The 22,140-nt window shown below is 43.1% G+C and overlaps 1 protein-coding gene across 4 annotated transcripts; it reads right to left on the reverse strand.

Annotated features, from left to right (window-relative positions):
• Positions 1 to 495: 495 nt before the first annotated feature.
• On the reverse strand, positions 496 to 20,409 carry TRAF6 (TNF receptor associated factor 6). Of its 4 annotated transcripts, none has more exons than XM_044750068.2 (7): positions 20,145 to 20,409; positions 15,013 to 15,330; positions 10,644 to 10,794; positions 8,667 to 8,825; positions 7,173 to 7,244; positions 5,089 to 5,166; positions 496 to 3,303 (listed from the first exon to the last, which is right to left on the reverse strand). In XM_044750068.2, the coding sequence occupies exons 2-7, from the start codon at positions 15,306 to 15,308 to the stop codon at positions 2,434 to 2,436; spliced, it is 1,626 nt and encodes a 541-aa protein (XP_044606003.1). In that variant the 5' UTR covers positions 15,309 to 15,330; positions 20,145 to 20,409; the 3' UTR covers positions 496 to 2,433. The 4 variants fall into 4 exon arrangements, with proteins under 4 accessions (XP_044606003.1, XP_044606004.1, XP_044606002.1 ...); XM_044750069.2 differs by having other exon boundaries at positions 20,195 to 20,406; XM_044750067.2 differs by having other exon boundaries at positions 20,108 to 20,406.
• Between the last annotated feature and the right edge of the window lie 1,731 nt (positions 20,410 to 22,140).

The raw sequence follows: 22,140 nt of genomic DNA on the forward strand, positions 1-22,140 counted from the left end.
GTTACTTTTATTCTGTGTTCACAATATATGACCAGCGTGAAATAAGTAGCTGGTTTATTACAAAACGACAAATGTTGGGGGTAAAATAATTGCTTATTAAAATTAAGATGAGACCCAGCTGATGGACACTAAGCTGAAGGACAGTCTGATGGCAGCAAAACATAAGTTAAAGCAACTCGCTACTGGCAAAATCTTTTTGTAAGTATCGTCAACATTCAATGTTCTGCTGGTCAGAACTTAAACTTTCAAATAGAATCTTCTGGTTGGAGTGGACCTGAGAAGCATCTACTCCCCTCCTTATTTCACAGATGGAGAAGTTGAAGTTGGGCGAAACACTGCTTTTGTTTGGATTAAGACTCCTGAGTTAGTAGGAAAAAAGAACATAACCAAGGCAGGAAATGAGTCACCTCAGCGCCCTAATGCACAGCCACGCTTTTAATAGACGTTTGACCAGGAAGCTTCTGAATATCGTTTCCTTTTTTGGTGGGGTTGAAGTGTTTTGCGGCAACATTTAATTTCTCTGATGAAAGTACATGTTTACAGTAGAAAATGTAATACACGTGAGAGAGCACAAAGAAGAAAATAAGTCATCAAAACAGTTTATTACATCTCCTTCGGGCTTTTTCTGTGCAACAGAAGAATAACTGCCACTTGCCTTTTAAGTGGGATGCGACAATTCTTCATTCATCGGCAACAATCACAGGAGCAGCGGCGTGGGGTCCCCACCTCGAGGCGGGCGCTGCCGCAACCTCAGGAGCTGGCTGGAGAGCCCAGGAGCCCAGGGACAGACTGCTGACGAGCAGGTGGGACTGACTGTGGCGTGGGGCAACAGGAGCTCCGCTTGACAAACCCACCAGAGCAGGAGCCTAAACCTGCGGTGGGGTGGGGCAGAGGGCAGAGAGCAAAGTAAGGGGAAAGGTCAAAGTGACACTTGCTCGGTCTGCATGGAACGGAGACCATTCTTCGCCATAGACTAAGTCTCTCGGCTTCCTCTTGAAATAAAGGCTGATGGTGAGCGCTGGTCACAGGGCGGACTCGGCCTCTCTGGAGACACAGGACCCTCTCTCACATCCAGACAACTTTCAACAATCTCTCGTGTAAACAGCATTGTGCACGGGTCCTCTTAGATTCCTTACAGGAGCCTATGCTAGTTGTGGGACTCCCTGAGAACTAGATTTCACCATAATATTTACTATCTGCAGGCCTTGAACAAATACATAATGACACAAAAATCATCTCCCTATTAGGGGAACATTTGGCCACTTCAATACATTCCACACGATCCTCCTAGGGTCTGAGCTGTTGGACTAAAACAGCCACTCAAGCCAAATCCTGACGTGACCACGTGATTTCCAGCCTTCGTTTGACCTCTCAAGCATGACCAACAATCTCCCAAGTATTAAGAAATTCTGCTTTTAGGAAATTAATTTTGTTCTGTTTAACTGAACTAAAACACCAGAGGGTGTTTGAGAGCTGAAAATGTCTTGCTCAAATAGCCTCTGTCACCACCAATGAGATGCTGTATTGGTCGACCAGTTGAGTCATTTTTAACTTTAATGGTGATTATGTGTGTGTATCTCCTTGTCCTACAAGCACTAAGCAACAGAGAACATATGCAGAGCTGTGGAAATCACTCTGCACTGAATAGACAGAAAGAGATTTACAGCATCACACTGGGCAGCTGGTACCCACCTGGTCCTCAGCATTCTGAACTCTGAAGAAGATGCTACTTTGCAGCCTCAAAGAAACATGTAAGTACGGTAGAGTGAAATACTTAAACAAGAATTATTCAACAGACAACATGTTCGCACTAAATAAGTAAGGTTATATTTAGGGTTTAAACTAGTCCCTGAATATCCTTAGTAAGATTCTGGGGGGAAAAACAGGGTTAATGAGAACTTAAACTTTCCACTGAAACCTGCAGAAGGTCAAATAAAATGAGAACTCAACTCTGGAGTAACGTCTTCTTGCTGGAACCTGAACGGGGTGGTAGTGATTCTCAAGTTTAATATATTACATGTAACACTAGAAAAATAAGGTGAAGTTTTAAGGAACATTCATTATTGTTAAAATGTCTGAGTTTTACTATTCCAGCCCTTTACTATTTTTTCTGACAATAAAACACACTGGAGCAAAAGCCCAGGAAAGTACAACGAAGAGGTATATGAACTGACAAACAAGTGCTGCAATATGCCACGGGCACTTCACTTGCAACAAGTTTGAAAAAGCTTGTAGATTCCCACGAAAAAGCTGCTTCCGATGTTTGTAACAGGAAGCAGTGGTAAGTAACCTCTCTAACCACATTCACTGGCCGCTATTGCATTTCTCCCACTGCTTTTGCTGTGTGCAGATGATTACTGAGAAGAGCGCAAGGAAAGGCCCTGCTTGCTTCAGACTGATTTTTTCTTTTTTTTTTTAACCAATGAGGGGATGCTATACCCCGGTATCAGTGCTTCGTGGCTGAAAACCCTCCCTCCGAAGGCTGCCCATGTCGAAGCGGGTAGAGACTTCACAGCGTACTAACAAAGTATCATCCTTAATGAAGGTTCTTTGTCTTAGAGCTTCCAGATGCATGAAAGTCACATAGCCAAAACCTTTTGGATTCCGTGGGATTGTGGGTCTCTGGAAGGCAAGCAGCTCTGGTTTGGCATCCATTATCTCTTCATGGTTTTGCCTTATGGGTGCTTCAGACTGATCAAGAATTGTAAGGCGTATTGTACCCTGGAAGGGCCAAGGGAGGTGGCTGTCATACTCTCCTTGCATCGTGTGGACAAAGAGGGATATATAGTTTGCACAGCGCTGAGCGGTGGGTAACTGGAGGTGCAGGCGCATGCACAGTTTGTATCCAGGTTTGCCTGTGTAGAATCCAGGGCTATGAATGACAACGGGCTTCTCCTCTTCTTGAGATTTTAAGTGCATCCCAAAGTTGCCAATCTTCCAGATATAAATGCCATTGCATTGCTGTGCTTCTATTTCAGCAACTTTGTCCTCAAGGGTTCGAATAGTTCGTTTGAGCTCACTTACATATATGCTCTGAGTTTCCATTTTCGCTGTCAGCTCCCGGATTTGATGGTCTTGTCTTACAAGGCGACCCTCTAACTGCTGAATGGTTTCTTGGAAATTCCGGACCTCTGGGTAACACCCAGAGGACACCCGGGACAGAGGGGCAGAATCATATGGGAGCATGTCCCGTTGAGGTGCGGGAGCTAGGGCAAGGCTTAAACTCTGGACAGCCTGGGCCAACATTCTCATGTGCGACTGGGTGTTCTCTTGCAGGTGGCGTGCCAAGTGATTCCTCTGCATCTAAAAAACCACGAACAAGCCTTACGTCGGGAATAGGCACTGTGAGGCGGAGGAAGGGATCTAGCCAAACCACCTAAAAGGTCTTGAAGTAATGTCACCACTTCCCTCAGTCCCCTACAACCTTCTTTGTCTTCATCAGACTCCCAGCCCAGTGAGACGATCTTGCCCCTCCATGCACAGAAAAATGGAGGCTGCCTGCTGAAGTCTCTCCACCTGCCCTCAGACACGGGTCCCTCCCACCGAGGAGAGCAGCAGGATCTAGCCCAGCCCCTCTTCTGCCTCGGACATGACCCTCCTCCTATCCGAGATTAGCGCCTCACCAGCCCTGCCTGGCACCCATGCTCCTCAGCACCTCGGCCATTCTGCTCCACTATCCCCTTCCTCCTTTCTCCTCAAACATTCTCTCTGCCAACTCTGCCCCCTAGAATATAATTATTAAAGTCTTTCTCTTTAAAAAAAAAAAAAAAAAAGCAAACCTCTCTATTCATCTAGGTCTCCCTCTAGCTAACACTGTTTTCTCCCTTTTCCATTTATAACCAAAAGTAGTCCACGTGCACTTCCCAACTCCTCCTTTACAAATCTGCTGTGAAATGAAACCTCTCCTGTCTTATACTTTTAAGGTCATTGGGAACATTCTCACTGTTATATGAAAAAAAATATTCATGATACAACAATTTTTATTGTAAGGGTAATTCACGTATATTACAGAAAAACAGAAAATATAGATGATCAAAAAGAAAATGTGGGGCCAGCCTCGTAGCTGAGTGGTTAAGTTCACGTGCTCCGATGCAGGCGGCCCAGTGTTTCATTGGTTCGGATCCTGGGCATGGACGTGGCACTGCTCATCCAACCACGCTGACGTGGCGTCCCACCTGCCACAACTAGAAGAACCCACAACTAAGAATATACAACTATGTACCGGGGGGCTTTGGGGAGGAAAAGGAAATAAATAAAATCTTTAAAAGAAAAAACAGAAAAAAGAAAATGTTACCTATTATCTCACCTAACTACCATGAACATTTTGATGCATTTCCTTCAAGTCTTTTTCCTCTATGCATACAAACCACAGAGAATTTCCCCACAAAATGTAATTATACTATATACTATTTGCTCATTTTATTTTCAAAATTATTAAAGGCATGCTTATTCTAAAAGAAGTGAGGTTTAAAAAGCATAACGGAAGGGGCCAGCCTGGTGGCATGGTGGTTGGGTTCGCATGCTCCACTTTGGTGGCCCGGGTTCCTGGGTTTGGAGCCTGGGCATGGACCTACACACTGCTCACCAAGTCATGCTGTGGTGGCGTCCCACATACAAAATAGGGGAAGCCTGGCACAGACGTTAGCTCAGCGACAGTCTTCCTCACCAAAAAAAAAAAAAAAAAAAAGCCCAATGGAAAAGCAAAAGTGTACCTGCACTCTCTAGAAAGGACGACTTATCATAAATAGTGATCCACTTCTGACATTTCACACAACTGATCACTAGTGTTGAAACTAATTTTGGAGACCAGAACAATCCTTCTCCTTGCCTGCTTCACAGTCCCTGGACGGCTGTTCCTGGCTCCTTTCCTGGTGCACACTTGCTCTACATGACCTCAGCTGCACCTGCCATCACCATCACGAACTACTTCCCAAATCCATATTCCGAATCCCAATTTCCCTTCAGTGCTTACGACCACATATATGACACCTGTCAGCCGTCTCTAGGCCCACCGGTGTTCTCCACTAGACTGGCTGACTGAATCTTCTTGATCTATATTGAAGAATTAAAAGAAAAAAAAACCCTTACCTTTTCGTGGCAACCAAAAGTATTGAACGTGCATGGAATTGGGGCTGTAGGACAGTCTAGATCATAATGATTAGGCATCTGAAAACCAAAACAAAAGTCGAAAAATGTTTCTCCTTGCGTATATTCTAGTTTGATGACATTACACTTGAAATGAAGATTTACATTCATCTAAACAAAACCACGCATCGTCTACGCCTGCTTTTGTGTCAGAGCGGCAGATGTGAGTAGATGCAACAGAAAGCGTGAAGCTCACAAGGATTAAAGTAATATTTATTTGCACGAGTCAGAGAGAAAGGAAATGTCAACATCGCATACCATCCCCCAAATCACTCAGGATTCACTTCAAGAAAATAAATTTGTTCCTGTTGCTGGGAACTGGCACCCTCTACTGGCACTTTAAAGAAAAAGCACCTTATGATGTCAACCACAACTGCAAACTGACCAAGACAGTCCCCGGGGTTCAAGCCATTTAACAGGCACCCGTCCACTGCGTGCATGAAAGCCACTACCTGCATTCAGTACTCCCCTCACGACCGCCTTTCATAAATTGTCTTACTTTTTGTTAACATGGGCATGTTCTGGTTATAATGTTTTGGCTCAGATGTTAGAAGGCATTTTAAGCACATAATTAAAAGTTCTAAAGAAAGTCTCAGCCTTTGATCTGGGGACTCGAAAGCACATTCTTTAAGGCGAGGTCCATTACACAGAATTGTATTCTTTGCAAGCGGTACCAAATTCCCTTCAGAAATTTAATTTGCTTATAGTTATAGATATTTTAAGCAAAAACAACAATGGAGACCATTTAATTCAACCCTTCATTTCACATACTCCAGAACACCGGTGAGCAAAATTTTATGTAAAGGGTCAGAGAGCAAATATTTTTAGCTTTGTAGGCCCCACGGTCTCTGTCCCAAGTACTAACTCAACCACTGTGGTACACAACCAGCATATGTAACACACAGACACATGGGCATGGCTGTGTTCCGGTAACCCTTCTTTACAAAGACAGGCCAGCTTTGGCTGGCAGGCAGCTTTGCTGATCCCTGATCTAGAATGTCAACTTTCTTGCCAGAGATCACTGGGCAAGTTAGTGGCACATCCAGATGTCCAAATCTAGGCCTTCTCACTCTTAACCTAGGGTTTTTTCCTACATTAAGTTTGATTTTTGCTAGGTTTTAGATGTGCTGCATGGTTTCCTTTAAATATTAAAACAGAGCAAAAAGGAAAACCAGGGAGGTGAGACTTCATATGCAAAAAGAAGTTTAACACCTTCAAATTAAGGCTTTATTGGAAAAAACTAAAGGACTCTGTTAACAGACAAATGGAAAAGTTTAGTCAAGTGACAGGTTTTGCTGGCTTCTACTCAGTAAGGTAATCAATTATGATCTCTGGGTTTGCAGATTTCATGGGTGTATAAATATTTAGTGACTAATATTCAGATTTTGTGGGTAAACTCCCCAAATGTCAGGAGATAGCAATCAGATGGAATTTTCCTTTGTCTATTAATAATAAAAATGTAAGTTTTCTATTATAACTACTACTTCTGATAGTGCCCCACCAGTGGTCTGAGGACAAGTGCAGAGAGGGGCTACAGTCCCCGAAATGGCACAATCTTCCATGCGTCCCAGGGGCCACGGCTGCAAAGAACGTTCTGCCGCCCAACAGACTTGCTGTCCTTCGATCTCATCGTTCTCTCTCTCTCAGCTGCTCTCTGGATACCCAACAACCTTATTTCACAGTGTGTAAATACCCATTTCTTCAAGTTTTTCCTTTTTTCTTTCAATGTGGATTTTTGATTACTTTTATCTTAAAATTACCTGGTTTCGTGCGGAACTTTTATGAATATACATAAACATGAATATTATGTTAATGACTTACAAATTTTAGGTACTCAGAGAGGGCTGAGGATTTTTTTCTTTCTGAAAGTATTCATTATTTTAATTTATATGAAAAATTTTCACCGAGTTCTAATACTTCTTCAACCTGCATTCATTTTGCCTTACTGATCTAAATGTTCAACTAAAAACTTAACTCACTTCTTTAATTTATGGAAATATTAATTTATGAAAGGAAATCCTTTATACCTGTTCTCTGATGAGCATGGTATTGCAATATTCACAGATGACATTTGCCAAAGGACAGTTCTGGTCATGGATCTAAATTTTATTAGAGAAACATAAGGAAAGCATGAGAAAATCTGAAAAAGTAAAAACAACCTATTTTTATAAAACATATTTTTCTCACTATGAACAAATTAAGGACATTGATGTGCATAAAACAAAAATGTGAGAATACTACATGAAGGTTATTTCCTCTCCGGTTGCCAGTGTAATAATGTGATTCATCTCTTCTTCCAGCTCTTTAAATGAATATGGTTGTAAAAGATTCAAAAGAGAATCTTTTAAATCCCTTCTTTTAACCTGAGGCAGAGCATCTGTGGCTGGTTTGGACATCATCTGCCAATACTACTCTTCTCCAAAGGCTCTTCCAACCATTCGCAGCAGCACCATGATGATTCAATTAGCACTCCCATCGGGAGGGTTAAAGAAGGGAAGAATCTTAGGGCAGGAGGCTCGGTGCTCAGGTCCTCTGAGGCCCTGGAAGGGTGAGCCTCGTTTTCTAGAACACAACGAATTTAAGAAATAACAAACCTTCCAGGTTAAGTCCATTTAATTTACTCAGGTTTAGGAAGACATCAATTTGCTCTAATTATGCCTCAGAATTTTCTCCATTTTAGCAAGTTAGTTGACTTTTTTTTTAATATTTCATGAACTTAATGAGTATAATATGCTCAATCTCATAAGAAGGTAGGGAAAATTATCAAGGTGAATTTATAAGAAATAAAGTTTAAGGAAGTATCTTAACAGCTATAAAAGAACATAAATTACACGGAGGTTATTTTAGTAAAGAGGATATAGGATGGGGATCCAGGACAAGGATCTCAGTGCTACCTTCGCCATTGACAATATTAATATAAAATTACTTAACCTCTCTACAGCTCAGATTCCGAATGGAAAAACTTTTCTATCAACATGATGCTGTCAGGTTCCATCCAGTTTCTTTTTAAAGATAAACGTTTCAGTTGAAGTATAATATAGGTACAGAAAAGTGAATTCATTATATGTGTATAGCTCCATGAATTACCACCAAAGGAACACACTTTGTGGGTTTTAATTTATTCTCCATAAACGTTTTACCAACCCATTCTCTGTTTCAAAGGGAAAAGTACAAGCCTCATACAGTATTCATTCTACCTGTTTCTCTCTCCTCCGAGACTGGTCACTAAAACATCACACAGGAAAGCAGACCAGCATATGTCTTTCCCGGAAGCTTTTGTTACTTGCAGATCTACTAGAGTGGTAAGTACTATAAACAATGTTTTCTAAGAAAGACATGCAAATAGAAACCCTACAGTTATTTACTAAAATGATTTATTGAACTTTCTTTCTTAAAAATCTCCCCACAACTGATAATATAGACTAAGAATCGGAGTACCATTCTCATCTGCTGCTAACCCCTCAAATATACAATAAAAACATTTTTAGTACTGGAATTAACAAATCCAAGTTAGTACATGCCTCTTTATCTTCAAATGCCATCGATACAGCACAGTTTACACAAGAAACCTGTCTCCTTGGACACTCCTTGAGCATGTGAATATTAAGTTGGCATTTTTGGAAGGGATGCTGGCACTGGGGACAATTCATAAGAGCAAATTCACAATGTGCTTGATGATCCTATAATAAGGAAAAAATAATCAATGAGTATTTTCCAATCCTTAAGAACTATCCTAAATATTCTCTCTTCTAAGAATATACTCCTCTCTTTATGAAACTGGCTACCTAACCTACTTTGTCTAGTACATACCACTGAAGCACAATATGAAGCCCTTAATGAATTTTTTCAAATAATGGCTGAGAACTGCAAGTTTATAGAAAGAATGTGAATTCTCAAGTTCATGTATCCAATTAGGGAAGAGAGTTGGAAAGAAGTTAGATTTTCTGACTATCAATTTTGTACTGTTAAAAAGGCCACTCTTTCAAAAGGAGCTAAGTAAAGGTGGTAAGTTGCAAATATGTTTTAGATACTTAATTTAAAATAGAAAATAAACAGAGTTAATTTCTCACCAAACCACCACACTAAGAATTGATTTAATTTAAAAGCTAATTATTTTATCTGATTGCTTCAGTTAATCTCAAGCTACAGGACAACTCCATTTAATGCGTAATAAAATGCACAATTTAGAAAAACAGAGAGAAAGTATGATGAGATTACTAAGACGATGGCTACGTGGGGTTTGTTGCTTATTTCAAAATGAAAGAATTATGCTATGGGTTTAAAATGCGACAGTTGTATTTAAAATGCTCTTCAGTTTTACTGCAGATAATGTTCACCCAAAAAACTTGCAGAAGAATACTGACTTCTTTTTTATTATCACTGGGGCAAAGCAAGAGCAGATGAAATAAGAAATTTCTGAGGGCTGGCCTGGTGGCGCAGTAGTTAACTGCACATGTTCCGCTTTGGTGGCCCAGGGTTCGCAGGTTCTGATCCTGGGTGCGGACATGGCACCGGTTTGGCAAGCCATGCTGTGGTACACATCCCATATATAAAGTAGAGGAAGATGGGCATGCATGTTAGCTCAGGGCCAGTATTTCTGAACAAAAAGAGGAGGATTGGTGTCAGATGTTAGCTCAAGGCTAATCTTCCTCCAAAAAAAAAAAAGAGAGAGAAATTTCTGGTTTCTACTTACAGTAGGCCCACAGTGGATGCCTGAAACTGCAGACAGTACACGCCTTATATACACTATGTTTTTTCCTATGCACACAGACCTATGATAGAGTTTACTCTATAAATTAGGCACAGTAAGAGATTAACAACAATAACTAATAATAAAACAGAACAATTCAAACAATATACTACAGAAGTTACTGTGGATCTTAGCAACCTCAGCACAGGATTTGCTTTCTTTTCTTATTAAGTCAAGAACTTGCACATCTTCACTTTAAGGAAGGACTTTACAGCTTCTCTTTGGCATATCTGAATTGCCAGAATGAGTACTCTCGCGCTTTGGGGCCATTATTAAATAAAATAAGGGTTACCTGAACACGCACACTGCGACACTGAGACTGTCCATCTGCTAACCCAGATGGCTACTAAATGACTAACGGGCGGGCAGCACATACAGTGTGGACACACTGGACAAAGCAATGATTCACGTCTCCTGAGAGACGAAGCAGGATGGTACAAGATTTCATCAGGCTGCTGAGAACAATGCACAATTTAAAACTTAGGAATTATTTCTGGAATTTTCCATTTAATATTTTTGCATCGAGGTTGACCACAGGTAACTGAAACCATGGAATGTGAAACCACAGACAAGGGGGGATTATTGTATATTTATATTCAGTAATGAAAGGGTTGGTGTTAACTCAGCAAGAACTTATTAATCAATTATAACATTCCAGGCACTGGCAAAACACAGAGGGCACAGCAAAGTCCCTATTCTCAGGAGCTGCCTTGCATATACGCTAACGGCTAGAAAATAATTTTGATACCTCAAGATGCCTCAGTTCCATCTTGTGCAAACAACCTCCATTTGGACATTTCACCATCAGAGAAAGAATCTCTCGTTTTGCAAAATTGTCAGGAAATAGTTGATTTTCCAGCAGTATTTCATTGTCGACTGGACATTTGTGACCTGCATCCCTAGAAGACACAGACAGGACTCATACATTTAGTAGACAAACACCAGAGAACACAAAGAGCTTCCCTGCACCACACAGAAATCCTCTATTCATTGTTCCCTATGGAAAAGAATTTAACACATCATATTGCATAATATCAACAAAATATCCTTTTTTTTTTTTTTTAAAGATTGGCACCTGAGCTAACCACCTGCCAGTCTCTTTTTTTTTTTTTCCCCTGCTTTTTCTCCCCAAATCCCCCCCCAATAGATAGTTGCATACTTTTAGCTGTGGGTCTTTCTAGTTGTGGCGTGTGGGATGCCGCCTCAACGTGGCCTGATGAGCGGTGCCATGTCCGGGCCCAGGATCCAAACCCGCGAAACCCTGAGCCACCGAAGCAGAGCGTGTGAACTTAACCACTCGGCCACGGGGCCGGCCCCCTAAATTGTCCTTTTAATGAACAGTTTATGAACTGTTCTTTTAAGAAGTGAATACAACTAGCACCATATTGGTTACCTATCAAACACTAGGGATTTTAGATTGTGGGATAGATTCCAACCAAAAAATGAAAAAAATTAATTGAATAAAATCATATTTTGATCGGCATAAAATGAAGTGAAGGTTAAAGACGGGAACGGTGGCAGTCTGGCAGGCCTCTGCTCTGTCAGCAGCTGCACAACATACTAGTGAGATGGAACTAGAAACACTGCTCATAAAACTAATAACAAGTCTGCAGTGCATGGCTCAGTCATACGGAAAAATTAAACCAATTAGCAGTTCCCCTACGAGGCCACATTTTAAGGTTTACTCTGAATAGTCATTACAACACTCTGGCTCAGGGGCAACACAAGGGTTCCTCTATTTTTATGTCTAGAGTGCAGTGGAGCGGGGAGTTAGAGGCCCTCCATGCCCTGCTTCCCAGTGGTTCATTCTGTCTTATGATGGGAAAAACTATGCCCAGGAAGCTTGGGTGTCTGTCATTCCCCTTTAATATTTTGGGATGTCTCAATCTTCACTCACAAAACATGGCAGGTCAGGCCAGCTACAGGGGCATACAGGGGACGTGCTGAGCACGTCCTATGTGTAAACCAATGGTGCTATTGCTGCCGCAGGTAAAAAGTGCCGGAAAATGGGGTCTGCTGTCAAACGTCTTAGCACTAATAAAGGTGAGACACATAATCAATCTTTATGGGGCCTCTCAGACTGCATAATGTTATTATTAAGCTGTCAGATATCTTCTGAGAAGCACAGAAAGCCATAAACAAATTTATTGAAATATATACCCAAAACCTATGACATGGCTGTCTAAGAGAAAATAAGAAAAACCTTACACAAAGTAAGTGGAAACCATTATCTACTCCAAAAGAAAATGGAATTGGATTGAAATGCATTTTAATTCTCTGAATGACTAAAATAGATGAGAAAACAGACCCGTTCCTTTAAGAACATTAGAGTTATATTAAGTGATCGTTTCTGGCTTAGAGGGAGATAGGAAAAAAAAAAGCCTCAGACTTCCTTTTGTGGGTTTTACTTCCTTTTCAGATCACTGTCCCACTACTTTCATGAATGTCTTGCTATTAAAAACTGCTAACAATTAGCTGTCTCCCTGGGCATGGGTGATACTTGGGAAAATACTGTACATTTCTACCTACAGGAAAATCAACCACCCATATATGGTACTATTTTTACCAAAATGCAATATAAATTAAAATCATTATAAACTGAAACTTGAGCCTTTAACACTGCTTTTATGTATACCCTAAATCACTGGTCTCAACCGGGGCAATTTTGCCCCCCAGGAGACATCTGGCAATGTCTGGAGACACTCTGGGTCTCCAAATTGGGGAAGAGGGGGATATTACAGCTTCCAGTGAGCAGAGGCCGGGGATGCTGTTAAATCATCCTATAACATGCAGGATATTCTCCCACAACAAAGAGCTATCTGGCCCCAAATGCCAATAGTGAGCAGGCTGAGAAAACCTACCCTAAACAGATCTTGCCAGTTCAAAGCTGGGTAACCATTTTCCCCTAAAATTGAAACAAGACACATGTTCCCTTGTAATTTAAATTAAGCCAAGTCCTGAGTATGGACTAAATTCAAATTGTATAGAAAAGTTTACCTCGACTCACAAGAAGAGAGAGGACTCAAATAAATAAAAACAGAAATGAAAGAGATGTTAGAATTGATACCACAGAAATACAAAAGATCATAAGACACTACTATATGCCAACACATCTGACAACCTAGAAGAAATGGATAAATTCTTAGAAACATACAACCTACCAAGACTGAATCATGAAGAAATAGAAAATGGGAACAGATTGATTATTAAAGAGAGTGAACCAGTAATCAAAAACCTCCCAACAAACAAAAATCCAGGGCCAGATGGCTTCACTGGTAAATTCTACCAAACATTTAAAGAATTAATACCAATCTTTCTCCAACTCTTCCAAAAAATAGAAAAGGAAGGAATACTTCCAAACTCCTTTTATGAAGCCAGTATTAATTACTCTGATACTAAAACCAGACACAAAGATGTCACAAGAAAAAAAAAGAGAAAGGGAAAAAAGTTAATTTAAACTTGAAAGAGAAACTTACAAGTGAATAGCCAACTTAACCTGGTTAAAAATGATTTCATCAATACGACTAGATGTTTATTTACTGAAGAACATAAAATCTCACTTCTTCTAATTTTTCTTTCTGTATAGAACTCCTTAGTCACCTAAAAATATTCCCACCTATGTTTGAATTATAGCACAATGTATGTATTTCTTAGGAGATGAACTGGAATCATTGGTGGAAATTCCACAACTTCCTTCCTTCAGTTGAAGCAATCATGATTCACTGAGCACCTACTGTGTGTCAGGACTGTTCCCAGCACTTAGGAAATATCAAGAAATAAAACAGATCTCAACCTCTGCTCTCAAGCTTATTTTCCAGTTGGGCAAGCAAATAAACACACAAGTTATCTGGAACTTGTGGAGTTATCTGGAATCTGTGAGGTAAGAAGTGCTAAAGAAAAAACAAAAGTAGGTCAGGGAGACTGGGAGTGTGGGGGGCGGCGGGGGAGGCAGGGCGGTACAAGGAGGGTGGCAGCCTGCCTGTGAGAAGGTGAGCTCCGAGCAGCCTGGAGGGAGGAAAGGGCATGAGCTACGCGGTTGGCTGAGGTGAGTGCTCCAAGCAGAGAAGAGCCATCTTCCCCAGGCAGGAGCATACTCGAGACATTCGAGGAACAGCCAATTGGGAATCGGCGGAGGAAGAAGAGTAGTAGAAAGGAGGTCAGAAAATGGACTAGGGACCTAACACAAGGGCCTGATGAGGACGCTGGCTGCGGCGCCCAGATCACCTGCTGCAGGGTTCTGAGCACAGATGACATCAGCGCACTTACCTGACCAGGTTCACGCTGGCTGCTCTAGAACAGCCTGCAAGAGCTGAGGGCGATTCCCAACAGGGTGGGAGCAGTGGAGGCAGAGAGAAGGGACTGAAGTTTGGATGTATTATGAAGGGAGAGTCATCAATTAATACTTTCTTTAAAAATGCTGGTTGTTTGAGGCTGGCCCCGTGTCTGAGTGGTTAAGTTCACGCGCTTGGCTGCAGGTGGCCCAGTGTTTCATTGGTTCGAATTCTGGGCGCGGACATGGCACTGCTCATCAAACCATGCTGAGGCAGCATCCCACATGCCACAACTAGAAGGACCCACAACAAAGAACATAATACAACTATGCACTGGGGGGCTTTGGGGAGAAAAAGGAAAAAATAAGATCTTAAAAAAAAAATGTTGGTTCTTTTACAGTTGTGCATAGACATCAGGTAACAGAACTTAACATGGCTAAAATCAGAACAACTGGTCACTTACAGAGTCACCCTTCTCTGTATGGCTGAGATTATTGAATTCGAGGAGGCTCCTCATTTAAGGTACATTTATTTTATACTATTTTCTTAAAGCACAGAGACACACTCTAGTCTGCAACAGTAACAGAACTGCTTTAAGTAAAAGTAGCTACTTATTTACTTATTTATTTATCCAAGGGTCAGACTAGGGAGGAGACAGAAATTACCTTTCATGCCACAGTAGGAATTGGGATAAAAATGTAAATTTCTTAATTTTCTGTCCAGCGTTCCTTTTCCCTAAGTAGCTTTTTACGTATAAGACTCATCTTGGGATGTCCTGTGTTCTACGTGACGATGTTCTCTGTACTTGGTTCTGTCAGGGGACTGGGTTCTCTGCCGCTCACGTACCTTATTGACTTGATGATGCAGGCTTTGCAGAACCTATGGCCGCACGGTGTTTGCACTGCTTCCCGCAGCGCCATCAAGCAGATGGGACATTCATACTTGCTCTCCAGGGGTGGGTCAAACTCCACATCATATCCCTGGATATCTTCCATGAAAGAGCTGGAGAGATTCCCCGTGCTGGCAGTTCCACTCACACTGTCGTCTTTTGCCGCAGCACTACAGGAGCTGGCCATGGCTGCACAGCAGTCACTTTCAGTCTGGCTGGATCCACAGCTATTTTCACAGTTTAGCAGACTCATAGTAACGTGTTTATTGGTTGCTCTGTAGAAATAGCAAGAAAAAAATGCCTTAACATACATAAATATACACGCACATATATATCACAGCTTATCAATGCAAGTCACCTTTTAGTTGATATACATTAGCTGTGTTAATATCATCTTCAGAAAACTTCCAGTTTTTTGAGCTTTGTTTCATGACTACTATTTTATAGTAAGCTAAGGAGTTCATGATCTAGTAGAAAGAATGTAAGGTTAAAAGAAGAAAAGTGCCTCAATTGCAATACTATCTCATAACTATCTGTTTCCGGTGACTGAAGTCAAGAATTAATTCTCATATTCTCAGTACTTAGCACAAGATCTTTCACATAATAGGTGTTCATGAACCACCTGCTGAAGAACGTCATTATGCTGCTGAAGCTCCTTCAAGTATCCTGAAGACACGAGTGCCAGCAGCAGGCAGCGCAAGGAAGAGCAGCGCACAAGGGATCACCATTGTGTGCAACTGTTACACGTGTGATTTAGGGCAACTTAACTATGTGGATCTTGGTTTCTTCTTCTAGACCTAAAATTCTATGAGCACTTCCAAACGTTCAGTGTGGGGATTTCTCCTGTGTAGAAAGAATGGAATTGAAAAAGTCTATCTGTATGTCCTTCTGCCTTTAGCCAAGTCAAGTGACTATGTTTCATTATTAATGACTGGAAAAACAAGTGAGCTTGTTTGCCTACGGAAAACTACTGCTTTCATGGGTAGGTGGGGTGCCTTCAAATTCGAAGTCATTATGACATTTGCCAGTGAGAAGCTAATGTCTAAGAGCAATTCACAGCCTGTTGTAGATAATGACCCCTGGGGAAAATTCCTAACATGTGCCAGATGTAGTTCTAGAAACAGAATGTAAGCCTCCAGTTAATCTGGTAGACAACTATCCCCCTGCCTGTTTCATTTTTATATAAAAATCCTAGCTATCACCATGTAAAATATGGATTAAGACAGTAATCCTCTGCTTTTTTTTTTTTTTTTACCACTATAGATACCTTTTCCTTCTTCTCAAAGAGATTCTGAGTACCCCAAGTGAGCACCCACAAAGGACGCGGCGCTGTCCTGGCTGGAGAGGCAGTACTGCGAGGTGGTGGAATCAGACGCTCTGGGTTTAACTCTTTCTCCATTACCTGGGCTATGACCTGGGCAAATTATATAACCATCTGTGCTTCCTGTGCCTCATCTGCAAATGGGGATAACAACGGAATCCACCTCTGAATTACTGAGAGGATTAAATGCGTTAACAGGCGCAAGCACTTAGAACTGTGCCTGGAGGTAAGGAGTGATCATGATATGTGCAGCTTTATAGAGTAATCGTAGTTAATAATTTTACTGTCCCCTTTATCATAGTGGAAACTGTGGAGCTCAAAAAGGTTAAGCCGCTTGCCAAGATTACCCAACTAATAAGTAACAGAGTTGTGATGAGAACCCGTCTCCCTGACCCCAGAGCCTGTGCACTTTGGACTACGTCTGTCTCTGTGTTTTGATGAATTTGTCTATAAATCTGCATTTAAAGTTTTTTCCCCTTTCTTTTTATTACACTTGACTAAGGTGTTGACCACAGCTTCTACTAAACACGAGCTATCCAGTATTATTACGCCAGGTTGATAAAATTTTAAAGAATCAGTAGAGAAAAACTGGCATTTTGTTTTACTTTCTTAGTTTTGAAACAATATTTTTGAGAAGACAGAAACAGCTCCCAAAGCCTTGTTCTAGCGAATGTGGATTCCCAGGGAAGACCAAGTACAGGTTGGCAGGAAGGAAGGGACGGCAAGACAGTGGCAAACAGCAGAATCAGACATGGCAGCCGCGCTCCAGGCTGGAGCCGAAGGCCCCGGCACACCCTCCCAATCGAGAGGACATTTATGCTACAGCAGGGTTTATATCCTTTCTTATTTTCTTCCCATACACATGTTTGTATCCAATTACTTCCTTAGATAAATTTCCTAGAAGTAGAATTATTAGGTCAAAGGGTATGTAACTTTTTAAGGTTTCTGATAGATAACGCTGGTTATCCAACATGTATCAAAGGCTTTCTAACTCCCAAAAGCAGAGTAAGTATTAGCAAGTCCATTTTATATACCCTTGACAACTCTAGGTATATTTGCCTTTTGAATTTAACCCATTTTATTTTTTAAAAGTAAAATCACTTTTGAGAAGTCAATATTTGTTATCTGCCTGTACGGCATATAACAGTGGTAGCCAGAAGACAAAAGCAAAAGTTACTGAGCTAAGTTTCCTTTTTCTGCCCAAATGTCCACTTAACATGCAATTTCTTGGATAGCCAATAGACTGCCCTCTTGCAGACCAGTTCCAAAGACCTGAAGGTCTTGAGATTTAAAGAGATCTTTTACAGTAAATGTGTTACTAAGAAAACCTGTCTGATCAGTCACAGCGCCTTAAAAGGAATTCCACTGCAGGAATGCAGTGCAAGGCATGAAAATGAGCACTCTCAAAAACCTAGATATCTACAATTTTCACATTACTTTTCATGTTTTAAGAAGTAATATAGAAGCTTCATATCCTCCAAATAAACTTTTTCAGATAGTCACTCTCTGTCTACAGTATATGGTCCCATGTAACTATACTACAAAGGGAAAATTAAGCTAAAACAGTATTCTGAGTGCCATGCATTATTTTTATGTTGAATCTTTCTTTTTTTGCAAGTTAAAACATTTTTTCCCTTTACTTTTAGGGATTGTGATGACTTGATGACATAAGTGAAAATAACTTTCCTAAATACAAGGAAAATTATAGCTATTTTCATTAACATTCAGAGAAGAACACAAAGTGCTTTGTATCAGCCATAGCAGTGAACAGAAGACGGTCCGGCACCCACGGTATGTAGAAAACAGTGTTCTCTCCCAAGATGCTTTCCAACCTCAGAGGGCAGCACGGGTATCCACACCACGACACGCTGCAGAAGTCAGCCTGGCTTTCCGTAAGCTAAAACAAGCAAGAGTTCATATATATTCCTACCTGTAAAACAGACTTCTTACAGCCTCTTTTCTTTTCTACTCTAACATTTAGAATTTACGTGGCTTTCTCTATGAATTAAGAGAAAGAATGGAACAAATTTAAATCGCTCCTTACCTTGTAGGTTAGGAGCTGCATGACTGCAATTCTCTTTTTGCAGTTCAGACTCTAGTTAATAAGCGCTGCCTTAATTGAATATTGTGGGAGGTAATCAGAGTCAACTTATTCTGACTGCGAGAAATACCGCAAATGGCATGCCATAAATCATGGCTTAACCCACTTTTGAGTATCTGGATATACATACTACAATCCAGAGAGTATACTGTTAAAGGTCTTGGCATGGGGGAGTAGGGTGATGCACAAAAACTGGTTCTTCTACGATCCACAGATGCTAATGAGAGAAACCTTCCAAGCTAAAGAAATCAACAAACTGTGTCTTGAATTGGTCAATTTTAAGTCAAAGGAAATTCACTCACGGCTAAACATACAGCTCACGTAAAGTAAAACAAAATACTGAGAAGTTACGCTTAATTTGCTACTAGCTTTAGAAACAGAAATTATTTACCAACTCCTTCAAATCTATCCCTAAAATGCAAAGACCTCCAAATGTGCTGCATGGGCCAAGAGGCGGTGCCAGTCCATTGTTAGGCCTTAACTTTGAACACAAACGAGGGGCAGTCCCCTTCCCAGGCACTGCTCCCGCTCCTCCAGGAAGCGAGGACGTGAACGACTTCTTTCAAAACCCAAGCGGCAAGAAGTTCACCAGCATCACACGTCCGAATTAATCACAGAGAAGACAAGTTGCAGTTCTGAAATCCTGCCATGTGCACCGCGCCTGCAAGCTGCAGCTGACCACCGCCTGGGCAACAAGTCCCCGAAACACGTTCCCTCCTGAGTCACAAGAGGCCACCCCGTCCTCACCCCACCCGCAACCTCCAAATCCGAAAGGTCCCTCCCCTCCCCCGACAATCCCGGGTTCCCACGGCCGACACCTGCAGCGTCTTCACGCGCTTCTGGGTCCAGCGAGACCCGCAGGGCCGCTCCGGCCGCCGGCGCTTTCTGTTCACACTCGAGACGCCCTAAGCCTCGGCCGGAGTTCCCCTAACGCCAAGTACTAGGAACAGCTTTATCAGCCCGGCGTCTGGAACAATCGCTGCGACTACCGAGTGCAGGGGCGGGGAGGAAACATCCGTGTCATCTGAACCTTGTCTTTTTTTTTTTTTTTTAAACTCGCTGCCCGGGACCTCTATCGAGTTCAGCCGGGAACCCAAAATAGCCTTCCCATGACAGTGACAGAGGGAGGCGGTGGGAACTCAAAAGGGATTTTTTTTAAAGCTCCGAGAGAAGGGGAAAATCCAGGAGGCGATTTCCTTTTCTGGAAAGGGAACGCGCGGAGCGAATGGAGGCAAGGCTGGGGTTCGGCGCGGGGCACGGGGAGGGGACCCCGGCGGGAGGAGAGGCGCGGGGAGGGGACTCCAGGGGACACGGGGGGCAGGGAGGCGACCTCGACGGGAGGAGAGGGGCGGGGACCCCAGCAGGGAGGAGAGGGGACTCGAGGGGACTCCAGGGGACACGGGGGGCGGGGAGAGGACCCCGGGGGGGAGGAGAGAGGCGGAGAGGGGCGGGGCGGGGACCCCGGCAGGGAGGAGATCGGCGGAGAAGGGACCCCGGTGGGGAGGAGAGGGGCGAGGAGGGGAACCCCAGGGGGCACTGGGGGCGAGGAGGGGACCCCGGCGGGGAGGAGGGGGGCAGGGGGGCGGCACCCCCACTGTGGGAGGCCAGGGGGCAGGGGTGGAGTCCTCACCTGTGGGAAGCGAGGGGACCGGGGACCGCGCCCTCACCTGCGGGGAGCAAGGCCGCGGCCGCCGGGAGCTGTCTGGAGGAGACTCACCGCTCTCGTCCGCTGGCCGCCGACTCCACCGGCCGCACGACTCGCTCAGCCGAGGCGCCGGGAGAGCATGCGCTCCGCGCTGCGAGCCGAGGCGGCCAGGACGCCAATCTCCCGGCCCCAAGGCCGCCGCCACCGCCGCCGCCGCCGCGTCCCTGGGCCGCGGAGCCCGAGTCCCAGCCGCCCGACTTCCGCCTTCTCTGCTCGCGGGCAGCGAGGGCGGGAGCGGGCGGGGAGACGGAGCGGCCGCGCCGGGCGTGCGCGCCCCCTGGCGGCAGTCCTCCACGGGCGCGCGGGCAAGGCGCAGGCGCGGGGCGGGTCCTGCTGTCAACCCGGAGCGCTCCGGCTGGGCTTCCCTCCGCTCCGGGGGTGTCCCACCTGGGAATTCCTTACACCGCAATCCTGGAGTGTGTGTGTGTGTGTGTGCAATTCCTGAACTGCAGTGTGAGTGTGTGCAATTCCTCAATTGCAGTGTGTGTGTGTGTGTGTGTGTGTGTGTGTGCAATTCCTGAACTGCAATGTGCGCGCGTGTGTGTGTGCAGTCTCTGAACTGGAGTGTGTGTACTGAAATATGGCGATGAGAAGATCCGTGCTAGAGTGACTGTGATCTGATGAGCAGCAGCAACAGCAGTAATCCCAAACTGTGTTTTTATAGCTTCCCTATCCAAGCAGGAGAAAACACCAACTAGGCTAGATCACTGAACCTTCAGCATTCTTAAATCCCTCCACTACTCCATCCTCCTTGCCAAGGAAGTTTCCGTGATTGGCAGAACCCTCTATTATTGCCTGGTCCTTCCCCTTCAACCAGTCCAAGGCAGTCAAGCCCAGATATTAAACATTTCTTTGAAACTGCTGCCAACTACACCACCTCTTTTTCTGTCAATGTCATGAGAAAGCTATGTTGAATTCCCTGTTTAACTGGATGCAAATCTCCAAGGAATGTAACAGGCACTTCGCCGGAGACACACAAAACATTTTCCCCCACCTCTGCAAATTTGACTCACCCACTCACGGGTTCACCTCTGAGGAAAGTTATTATAGGGTGGTGGTCTTTAGGTGTACATATCTTGAAACCAGAGTGCTTCTTTCAAATCTAGTTTTTTCCCCTTTATAAATTATATGACTTTCGATAATTTACTTAATCTGACTTTCTTCAATTTTTCCATTCATATTAAAATGGGGATAATAACAGTATCCACCTCATATGTTGTTGGAAGGGTGAGATAAGGAGATAAGTTAGTACAAGTAAATAAACTATTTAAAACTGTCTAGGGCATAGTATGTGCTCAATAAATGTCAACAATACTGTATTTCCCGCTTTTCTGGCTGCCAGTATTTATAGAAAATTCTTATGTTTTCAAGATAAACATTAACATATTTAAGATGTAAAAAGTATAAAGATTCATACACACATGTCTGTGTGCTCACCACCCAGCTCAAGAAATGAAATGCTGCCAGTCGAATTGCCAGCCCCTGTGCATCCATCCCCAGTGGTGCCCCTGGCCTTATAAAAATAAATCCCTTATGGGATGGAAAATAGATAATTGTATGAAATTGAGAGACAGAGAAAAGGAAGAGCAAGGGAGTTAGACTTCCCTCCACTTATTGGTATGAGCTCTGGGGCCAGTTATGTAACCTCCATGAGCTTCAGTTCCCTAAACCATAAAAAACAGGATAATATCTACCTTCTGGGCTGTTGGCAGCATCAGCTAATAAAAATGTATGTGAGAGAACCCAGCACTGGGCTTTCAAAAAGATTAGGTATTCTGCATTGGTTTCCTGACACGATTTTCATAAGTGAAAGGCCTCCTCCTGCTTCCACAAATCCTGTGTGTTCTTCGCTGTCTTATATATGGTGAGAGTTTTAGTGCTCACCCATGCCCAGGGCACACAAGACACTTGCGCTTCCCTGTCCCCTTGCAGTCAGGCGGGGCCATAGGACTGGCCCA

Source organism: Equus asinus, chromosome 17, assembly GCF_041296235.1.
Source record: "Equus asinus isolate D_3611 breed Donkey chromosome 17, EquAss-T2T_v2, whole genome shotgun sequence".
In the NCBI taxonomy this organism is placed as follows: Eukaryota; Metazoa; Chordata; class Mammalia; order Perissodactyla; family Equidae; genus Equus; species Equus asinus.

What these genes read in the sequence shown, in the direction of transcription:
- TRAF6 (XM_044750068.2), bottom strand. Translation starts at nt 15,308, where the DNA reads ATGAGTCTGCTAAACTGTGAAAATAGCTGTGGATCCAGCCAGACTGAA. An exon ending in TGGAACTGAGGCATCTTGAG is followed by an intron (nt 8,826 to 10,643) that starts GTATCAAAATTA and finishes TCCTTATTATAG; the next exon opens with GATCATCAAGCACATTGTGA. An exon ending in TGGCATTTGAAGATAAAGAG is followed by an intron (nt 7,245 to 8,666) that starts GCATGTACTAAC and finishes AATAAAATTTAG; the next exon opens with ATCCATGACCAGAACTGTCC.